This window comes from Astyanax mexicanus, chromosome 8 (genome assembly GCF_023375975.1).
Source record: "Astyanax mexicanus isolate ESR-SI-001 chromosome 8, AstMex3_surface, whole genome shotgun sequence".
In the NCBI taxonomy this organism is placed as follows: Eukaryota; Metazoa; Chordata; class Actinopteri; order Characiformes; family Acestrorhamphidae; genus Astyanax; species Astyanax mexicanus.
Window position 1 is genome coordinate 44235397 of NC_064415.1, and position 11052 is coordinate 44246448.

At 37.2% G+C, this 11052-nt stretch overlaps 1 protein-coding gene across 1 annotated transcript; it reads right to left on the reverse strand.

Moving 5' to 3' along the window:
* Positions 1 to 85: 85 nt before the first annotated feature.
* On the reverse strand, positions 86 to 8455 carry LOC103041388 (interferon-induced protein 44-like). The gene is made up of 6 exons (XM_049483130.1): positions 8253 to 8455; positions 6402 to 6707; positions 2298 to 2444; positions 1957 to 2128; positions 551 to 651; positions 86 to 435 (listed from the first exon to the last, which is right to left on the reverse strand). Exons 2-6 carry the CDS (start codon positions 6699 to 6701, stop codon positions 259 to 261), a joined length of 897 nt encoding a protein of 298 aa, XP_049339087.1. The 5' UTR covers positions 6702 to 6707; positions 8253 to 8455; the 3' UTR covers positions 86 to 258.
* Positions 8456 to 11052: the final 2597 nt, after the last annotated feature.

Here is an 11052-nt window from a genome sequence, read left to right on the forward strand (position 1 = left end):
TGAGTTCAAATTACTTAAAATGAGGTGAAAATTCAAATTAAGGCAGATTAATTAACCAATTTGTTACACATTGCTTAGTAAGACAAAACAAATCCTTGAATTCCTTAAAAAATGCCTTGAAATGAGAGCATTTCACTTAATGAGATTTTGTTTATTGCAGTGAATCAAGTATGATTTTCAAGTGTGAAAAACAAAATTAAATAATCAAAACCTGATAGTGTTACATAAAGCTGGTGCTTATGATGATCTACCTAGGTTCTACTCCTGTTCATGGTAAAGATCATCGAAGAAGCCCTCAGTGGCTCTGAGCATCTGGATTAATACATTCAGGAGCAGGATGTCAGTTTGAATATCCAGTTCCAGGTCTTGGCTGTAGTTCTTCACTGGAATCACAGCAGAAAGAGTAACTCCCAGGTTTGAGCTCACCTTCTGCATCTGCAACAACAGAACGATGGTTATATGTTGGTGTTGAACTGTCACAGATGTATCTACACTCTTTATAGAAGTAGAACCACTCTAAATTCCTATTTAAAAGTTCAGTGAATCTCACAGTTTTGTAGATGGAATGGCTTTGATAGACAGTCTTCAGGTCTGCCGCCACAGAAGGACAGGCCTCATCTACCTTGGTAAGCAGAACCAGCTGTGGGACACCTGAAGGACAGGAAAAAACACATTTTTACATGTTACATGTTTACTTTATGTAACATTTCCTGGACAAACAGAATCCCAATCAATCAATCAATAATTCCAAGAGCAGTAGAATCAGAACTAAATACTTTAAGTCCATATTTACACTGTTAAGAAGTACCCCCAATAGGATAGGACTCAGATTAACAGATAAACAGTAGCCTATTGGCACCATGCCTAATATCTGACACCATCTTTGGCTGTTGTGAGGGTGGTGAGTTTGGTGTGGAGATCTAGAAATATTTTGACTATATTTTTGGACAGTAAAGAAGAACCTCATAAGAACCCCTTGGGCTAAAGGGTTATAAATCCATCCAATATTGATATGTGAAGCAGTTGAACTGTAATGTATGGAATCACATGGAACATGGAATAATGGTGCTCCATTCATTATTTTTGGGATGAGTTGATATTGGGCATGAAACATTCATTTTTAATCACCTTTGATTTCAGACAAAATAGTAATTGAGCAGCTGTTCCAATACTTTTTGCCTAATATATAGTGTATAGTGTACATCTAAAACAGTTGATATCTTCTCCTCATAGAGTTTAACACGGTAGAAATGACACAAATCCTCACTTAGATGAGATAATGTATAATGTTTATGAGACATGTATACCTGCATTTGCAAGATTGACCTACAGTAGCATTGCCATTTTAAAAACACTAACTTTATTAAGATAAATTAAACTGGGCTGATCTACAACAAGTTCCTTTGTTCTCATTGGAACAATGGAGGCCCTCCTTTCCCCACCGTTCCACTGACGTGGCCAGAAAGTGAAGTTTGTTTCACACTAATCACACCAGGTCCAGTGCATTTTTTGTATTTTGTGCTCCGTCAACAAGCTTTATAGTTGCCATACATTTCCAATAGTTCAAAATTTGTGTTCTGTTCTGAATATGATTGCTCATTGTTTTGGTCTGAACCAAGATAACAGAGTTCTGATTTGTCAGCCTGATTTTAAAGCAGCCACAAGAGAGAGATAAGGTGCTTGGTCAGGTATTTCTGTTATCTTGGTGACCATGCCCTCTTTTTACTCTTTTGCTGTTGAGCTTGCACTAGGCAGACTTTCAGACATGTGGGTACAGCCCCCTGCTGGCCAAAGGTACCAGTTGTGTTAAATTCTAAGCACTATAAATTAGGCAAAAAAATTAACCAATAAAAAAGAAACTCAACAGGAATAACCATCCTAAGAAAGAACCACTGAGAGGAACTAAGGAAAAAAGTGGGATCCATCTTTCTCTGGACCACTTTGAATCATAATTACCCATCTGGTTGGCTTTCCTGCGGATGGCGGCCAATTTCTCAATCATTTTGTCAGAGAGGAGTTTCACTTTGCTAGAATCAAGCACATACACCACAGTGTGGATCTTGTCCTTCAGGCCTGGCTCTTTGCAGAATGATGGAGATTCTGTTTGTAGAGGCATTGATGGGTTAGACTGAGGAGAAAAGAAAAAACTGATCACAGTCATAAATTGCACATGGAAGTTCACCATATTCACCATTATTATTCTGTAATGTAAGATTTGTCATTTAAAATCTCATAATTTTCATACATTACTGCACAACCCCACCTCCTACCGATCTGTGCATATGTCTGCTTCTTACCTGATACTTACCCTGAATATGGCCTCTCAGAATGCTTGTGAAGTCATCAATATCCAGTCCAGCACTTGCCCCCTCTTCCAGGCCCATAGTGTCACACAGAGTGACGGGCGTACTGCCCCTGCCTCCCTTTATGTGGTAGGTTCGAAACTAAAGATCATAAATAATTATTAATATTTATTTAAAAATGTTATGCCTGTGCTCTCCTCCATGAACTAATTCATCCTCTGCTATAGGTAAGTTATGTTTCTGAATATTTAATTACTAGTTAGTAATGGTATATTTTGGTATAGGTTATTTCGAGTGCTAAATGCTAATTAGCTGTTTCTGGTGCACTGTTAGGCTTAATCCAGGGACAGTATTATACAGTACTCTGCAAAGGTTTTAAGCACAAAGGGATTTTACTGAATATGTTGTTAATTTGTGTCCTTCGTTTAAGAGGGTAAGGTCAAAACCACATTCAGTTAAAGCCAGGCGGACACTGTGCGATTTTAGCCCGATTTTAAGCCCGATCTGGTCGGATGCGACTGAATTTCATGATCGGGCCGAATTTTAGCGTGATCGTGCGTCGTTTGTCGTGCAGTGTGAGAGGGGAAGCGATGTCCGATTAATTGCCCATAGGAGCTGCGAATGAGCAGTCGGACGCGACCAGGGATTTCTGACATGCCAGAAATTTTGGTCGCTTGTCTCACAGTGTGAGCTGTTTTGCGGGCCGATTTCTTAACGTCACGACCTGTTTTCCCAAAAATCTGCACAGTAACTATAAATAATTATTAGTCATATTTATTTCTGTCAGTTATAAGGATTTATATTTATGTTCGGTACACAGACTTATAGCTTAATATAGCAGACACAGGCATTCTGCTGTTTAAGAATTTCAACAGATGCTTATTCTCAGTCAATAGCTGGAGTTTTTGAAAAGAAAAATTAAAAGAGAAAATATCTTTGACAAACATAAATTTATTTTATTTCACTTTGCTATTATATCTGAAAAATAAAGCACATTGTCAGCCTCTGGTGCTGCCCGTCAATTATATAAAACTTAAAACATGCACAGAAATATAAAGCTATATTTTATAATTCGTTTCTTTTCGCCAGGGCAAATTTATTAAAATTATAAATATGTTAATTTATTAATTAAAATCTCGTCCAGTGCTCCAGAATATTAGCCACGCAAAGCCAGCTTAGCGCAGCGCGTGGCATTGCGCGCGGCATTGCCCGCATAATAACCTCTGTCTTCTAAAATAAACGTTTTAATAAATAAGGTCGGAGAAGTGTAGTATAATTAGTGCTATTAAACTTACTAAAGCTAATAAATGTACTGATAATTAATCAAGATAAATCAGACAAAATGCGCTGCGCCTCTCTCTCGCTCTCTTTCGCAGCGCGGAGCTGAATTCAGCGCGAGGCTACAGCAGGGCCGCTGCTAAGGTTTTGGAGGCCCTAAGCATAACTGGTCAGGCCCCCCCCCCCCCCCCCCCCCCCCCCCCCAAAAAAAAAAAAAAAAAAAAAAAAAACACACACACACAAACACAAAAGGTTTACGCAAAATTTTACTATTTATTAAAATTACACATGTAACTGTGAATATTTACAACGTTATAAGTAAGGCCAATAACAGTGAAGAACAGCACAAGAGTACTATTTATAATGTATAAATAATAAATGAAACGATGCATGTCTATTTTAAGCAGTGGACACGTCATTTACACAAGCCAGCCTTAAAGGTTATGAAATTATCGTTTATATTCGTGGTGTATTTATATCAGCCTGTCAAAATCTATAGAGCTGTCTGATCCTGCAGTCATACAGACCATTTGGATAGTGCACTGACGGCATTAGTCAATAGGTAGGCTACTCTGTTTATTAATTTTTTATTAAAGTCACTAAAAATCTTCAAACTACACTAGTTACTATTTGCAAACGTGCCACGTGCCTTGCAATACCCAGATTAGTTTCTAGTTAAGCGTTTAAAGCTACCAAATCAGCAAAGCCAACGTAACTAGCTCAGGCAACACCACTGAACATGAAGTAATCAAAACTATTTAAACCTTTATCATCGAAGTTACTCACCAGAAAGGGATGCATGGGCCTCATCTTTCTGCTTCTTTTTCTTCTTCTTCTCAGCTCCAGACTCAAACCGTCGCTTCATAGTTGAATTACCATTTAGTAGCAACTTCGCGCGGTGAACTTGTCTCCTGCCAAACTCAAGTAGCGTTGCTACTTTAGTTAGGACTAAGGTTGCCAGATAAGTTACGATTTTTCATCCTATTTGTTTATTTTATTTTAAGTTTTTAACTTACACAAATATTGCACTGAACAAGTTTTTGTATAGAATGGCCACATACACTTTAAAAATGGTTAAACATGCGCAAGATTTAGCGCCTCCATGCATTTTTTGATTATTTATTTGACTGGAAAATGTCACATTTGGCAACAACCAACAGAGCAAACCGAGCCGTGCCATTTCAGGCAATAGGGGTGGGGGCATTATATTATGCACAAAATTAATAACGTGCCGCTTTTAAGTAGTAGAGTAGGTGCCCCATGCAATGTTTAAAGACAAAAAAGATGAGCGTATCATAAATAATTCACATTGGGTTTTAAATTTAATAATGTCATAATTTCAACACATTTCATTCTCAGTCAATTTGGCTCCCTGCAACTGCAAAATGGTTGAGGCCTAACGCTGGCTGCGTTGTCTGCGTATGCAGAGCGGCGGCCCTGGGCTACAGGAACTCAGTTCAGTTGAATAAAAATAAGTAAGGGCCTGTAAGTACAAGCAAAGGACCTGTAAGTAAATATAGTCAAATATAAAGAATAGTTTGAGGTTTTGGTGAGCTGTTTTCATGATTTGAAACTGAAACTAACTGAAACTTTGATTATTCTGCAGAAAGCCTGGGTTATTTTAAACGAATTTTTAATGAGTTTATATTTTATATTTTTTATTTATTCATTTAAATTATTTTTCTTCTTTTATTAATCAAATCATTAAATATATATCTTCATAAGATATAATTTTTTTCCCTTTTATGTCAATTTTTATGATCTTTTTTTAAGGTCCTATTTATCCTTTTTTACGTATATATTTTATTCGTCTATAATAAATGTCAGTTTTTATTCCTATTTTTTATATATATTATTAATCCCTTTTAAACTGTTAATGCTCAGCGGCACTGTAAATGAGGGTCCCTATCCAGTGTGAATAACCGATTGCTTGTTTAATATTCAGTGTTGCAAAACCAGTTTTTACATAAACAATAAACAGAATAAAAAATAAAATTATTTTATTTTATTTAAGCTGCTGGTGTTTCTTTCGCAGCCTGACGCGCAGTCATTTTTCTATGCGCTCTCCTTCTGTAAAACGGACAACCCGTAGAGTCCACGTCGCCTCAGCCACCTGCGAGTCCATGTACGTCTCTTCCGTGGACTTTCAGCGCACAACAGGGCACAAATAAGCAAAGCTAAGCGCTTTCTTTTGCAAGGCGTTGTGTTGAAGCGAGAGTTTGTACGCAAAGAAAGCTCCGCCTACGGGCTGCGTTTAGACGTGCAGTGTAAGCTCCCCCGTCGCAGCAGGTCAGTCGGACCGTACAGTGTGTGCAGATGAATCGCAGGCGTTGTTCATACACGACAAACGATTCAAACGTGCTGTTTGAGCTCTCCAGAACGCATCCGATTAAAAAAATCGCACAGTGTCCGCCTGGCTTAAACTCTGGACTGAGGAGTCAATATTTGAAATTTATAGCTCCAGCAGACAGCAGTTTCTCTACCAAAGGACTGTAGATTTCTGCATATATCAATGTCTGCATTCAGCAGGACATTTCCTGCTGGTTTAGTCACAAAATCTTTTTATGTGTCTGTATTTTTATGTTTATATGTTATACACACTCAAAAAATAGTTATACTCATAAGATAGTGTTGAATTGCAGTGCTATTTGGATGGACGATAAAGGTTACCAGGAACAAACAAATATTAATATTTAAAACTCATGTTTCATATTTTTTAACTACACATGTAGAAGTAGTGTTTAACGCATGCGTAACACGTCATGCAACATGCCAGACGACTCTGCATGGAGTTGTAGAGGTTTCTAATGGTGTTCATGCAGCTCGCAGAGGGTCCTTCTTCATCTCTCGTTCGTTGAAGCTGAACAGGAAGGCATTCGCATCAGCGATATTCTGGCCTGTCTGGGCGTAGTTTTTGCTGGTGTACGCTCCAAAGATATACCCAGAGATATTGTGCGCTACTGTAACGGTCGGCCCCTGATTATCACACTTTTGGTGGAACGCAGCCCCTGTGTATCCGTGAACACTGCCCTTAAACAGCAGGCTGAGTCTGGAACAGCTGAGCATGGAGCAGAGCTTCATCTCCTGCTGTTTGGACAATCTGGATGTGACTGCACTCATGATGGACTGAAAGGCAAGTGAAGGTAAATGAAGTTATGAAATAAAGTTAGGATGGATGGGTTGATGGCTAATTTTGCTGGTACTTGTTAGGTAGCTACTGTATAGTGTAATGCACTTGTGTGCTTATAGTGACTTATCTAAGTCAGCATATCTTAGCCTTCCCCAATCAAACTCCAGTCTGATCTGGCCAAGCCTTTATGCCGTAACTAACGGACCTCATTACCCACTGGTCCACCACTCAGAAGTGAGTGCTGTATATCCTCCAGGTTGACCTGACCCAAGATGATGACCGGTCTCAACTTGTTCCATTAGACTGCTCTAATTTTAAAACAGGCGCCAGAGGTTTCCATGTTGCTAAGATGCAAAGACAGCCCTTTATAAAGCACATACATATCTTACATACTCTTGTGAAAAGTTATAGATTTAAATATACTAATAGTGTACTTGAAATATGCGTGGAATAATTAATGTATGCTTTTTTATCTTTTACTAAATGTGTCCTAGGAGCCTAAATTTCTCCAATAAAAATGTACTTAAATAAAATTTGCTAGTAAAACATTAATTCTGTGTTGCTCATATAAATGAAAACTGCTCATAAACCTCTTTATGAGTTTAAATTTCACTTCAAAAGTGTACATTATTTAGTTTGGTGTAGGTAAAAGAACTTTGCTTTTGTTTTTACCAGTTTATAATATGTACACACCTCAACATGAATCTGATGTTAAATCTATACTTTAATCACACTTTTAATATATTTTTAATGTTCGACTGGACAGCTTACACAAATATACTTAAACTCTATTACTATTACTCTATTATTGCCGAAAATAACATATGGCTAGTATACTCAATTTAAAATTTGTGCAATTTTATATCATTTTAATTACAAACTAGTAGTAATTAAGTACAACATAACTTAAGGACAGACCTATATGTAGCATAATTTAAGGATACTTTTTTCTCAAAGGTAGTCCCAAAATACAAATTAAATCTACCATTTTCATAACAACTCTGCGAATAGGCCTTGAAGCCCATCTCAACCAAAGTAAAACACAGCACCTGTGAATCACTCAAAAGAATGACTGATTACCAGAGATAAACTTTACTTTATAAAGTAAAACTGGAAAAAATCATGCTAAATATTTATCAAGATAAAATACAAAACTGAAATTCAAAACTCCTCCATATTCTTTTACTGACTTTTATTTGTTTATGACTTATATTATAGTTAACCCCTTCAACTAGTCACAATGGTCTGGGCAGAGATTGGTTTCAGTTTCTGTTACTCTGTTTTTCATGTTTATAATTATGTAAAAAAGTATTTTTTTTAATGTTATATGCACTACATATGCTGTTCTGTGTTTTTACATGTTACAGTATTATGTTACAGTGTTACATGTTATAAGTGGTTTCAGCTAATAAAAATGAACAATTGAATAGTGCAACTACCTTTTGGTAGAAGAAATGATGACATTTAAAGTTTTACAGTGTTTTCATATAAAACAGATGATGCTAAATGAGTAAAAGTAAAGTTGGTAACCTTCCACTTACTGTGCTCTTTGTAAAGCAGATGCTTGAGTTCCAGAAGAACCTGTCCAGGGATAATCTGCTGTTTCCTCAGGCGTCACTGATTTATTAAGTGTTTTTCCAAGTGTTATTCCTGGTTTTCTTCGTCTTTAACGATTCAGCTCTGCTTGTCCCTTATGCAAACCAAACTGAACAGCTCCACAAAAATGCTGCAGTCTACAACTCCGAAATTTTCATGAAACATACGACTGTCCTGCTGGACTTGTCTGGAATGTCCTCTACACTGTTTAAACCATACTGAAGTGTCCTGTACATACCCTCCTTTTATTACTTACTGCACATTTTTACACAATGCACATCATGCTTTCACTCTGTACCTTTTGTTTCACTTCAGGTGTGTCTAAAGGTGTGAAGATGGGATGTTAATACAGTTTACCTAATTTCTCAGGAGCCTAAAGGAAATGTCTTATTTTAGAGAGAGATGAAATGTTGATGACTGACTCAAACTCTGACACAACTATAATGTCTGTAACATTAATGGGTGACTTAATTAATGGAAATTACAGTAGGTTGGGTTCCATCAATTTTGTCGCTCATTTCTCATCCAGCAGGTGGCGACAAAGAGAGCAGTGAAAGAATGAACTGTTATATAAAACACATTCCATATAACCACTGCAGATATCTGCCAAAACATAACTGAACAGCAAAAACAGTCTTTAACTTCATACGTCCTTCTGCCAGCTGTACTAATGATGGACAGCACAGAATATGTTTAAACTTAAATGTAAGGGTTTAACTTACCCACCAGCACGACCAAGCAGGTCCAGTAGTATCACTAGCACGTCTGACACTGACACTCTATTAAAATTAGAATTTTAAAGAAGCTAAGTTTTGGTTTAAGTTACAAGGTTTAACAAAAATTTAAACACAATATCAATGTTAAGTTATTTATAAAGTGCCTTTAACACAATACTACTTGACCAAATTACTGCACAAATAAAACTTTAAACGTCACAATATTACAACCAAAACTTAACAAAAAGACAAGATATAAATGCTATAAAACCCACTGAATAATAATTAACTTTGAGACTAGAATTAAAGAGACAATATGCAAAAATTTCAGTTAAATAATTAGTTTCATTCTGTTTTAGTTGATTAAATTAATCGTTACATTGTAAATGAAGGTTCTCTCCACCGCTCTCGCTGCCCCGCTGGTCTGTAGGGGAAAATCACACTCGCAACTTTACGAGCCGTCGGCCCGCACCCATCAGCTCTCGGGCATCAGGAGAGTCGGTCTTGATTAATGGCAAACAGGATCAGGAGAAGATCTCTCAACAGAGAGAGGAGTCACATACGGGTGAACCTCAGGCAAGCTTTCTCCACATAGAGAGAGCTAAAAGGCTAATAGAGAGTTTCAGTGGGATGATTTCTCTGATTTGTTCTTTTTCTGTTGTTTATAAAGATGTTTGTTCAACTATTCGTATGGATTTGGTCTGTTGCTGGATAGCTCAGTGGCTAGTGGGGATGTTTGCTAAGTGGGGATTACTTTGCTGGTGAAACATTGTTGTTTCACTCATAGCTAACCTAGATAAATGCCTTTTCTTCACTTGCTATTCGGCAAACTAAGAAAACCAAGCAAGGGTTTCATAGTGTGCCTTAAAAACGTAACAGAGTTGGTAACAAATGAATCTACAGTGCTAGCTCATTCCAAAGTCTTTGGGGCAGCTACTGCAAACGTTTGATCAAGCCCTTGCTTGAGGCTCGATTTGGGGCTTCTTCAGGACCGTGCTGGAACATAAGACAAAAGCAGTTCCATTCAACTAGGAGCTCACCCATTAAAGATAAATCCAGTATAACAAGAACTTTTATCAAATAGCCCACCTTTGTTCACCCCAGCATTCTGAAATACAGCTCTTTTAGCTGATGCTAATGATAGGGGCATAGCTTTGCCTATACAAAGAAATCACTATTTTTACACCATTAACAAGCTCAAAGTAGCCCCAGCCTTTTATCTATATAATTCTGCGGGTCCTTATATTTAAAATGAGCCACTGAGAACTTTAAATGTTAACACATAGTTTATTAAAAACACTGTCTATACACAGAGTACCTTGAGGTAGACAAGCATGAACAAATAGTGGAACAGATTTAATTCATGCATTTTCACTTAGAGCTTGTTTATGGTGTAAAAAAAGCCATTTCTTTGCACAGGCATCGCTATGCCCCCATAGCTAGCATTGTAAACCTGTAATGAGCATCGGTTAAAAGCAGTGTATTTCAGAATGATGGGGGGTTAAAGGAGTTCAGCTATTCAACAAAATTATGTTGTACTCATTATCATGTTTCACTACACCCCAAATCCATTTAACACCGAATTTCTCCGAATAAGAGACTTATCCACTAAAAGCATAATTTTAACCTGTATTCTAAAAGCCACTGGGAGCCCATGAAGTACTGATATTTACAGGCTGTATGTGTTAATAGCTGCAGTATTTTGCACCAACTGGTTGCCTAGCAACCAACGAATGAAGAGCACCAATGTATAATGAATTGCAATAATCAAGTCTTGTGGAAATGAAAGCATTAATTACTTTCTGGAAATCAGAGAAAGATAAAGAGAAAGATAAAAGCTTGACTTTAGAGAGCTGTCTTAGCAGGAAGAAACTGGACTTAACTACTGCATTTATCTTTATATCATTTATATTTATAAGGCATAGGCATTTCTTAAAATGTTATGCTGTGATTCTGATGCTGAATCATATGCTGGCAATGTCTAACCGGTCAGAACTGGTTCAAAACAAAGTACGGTGATTGATGAGTT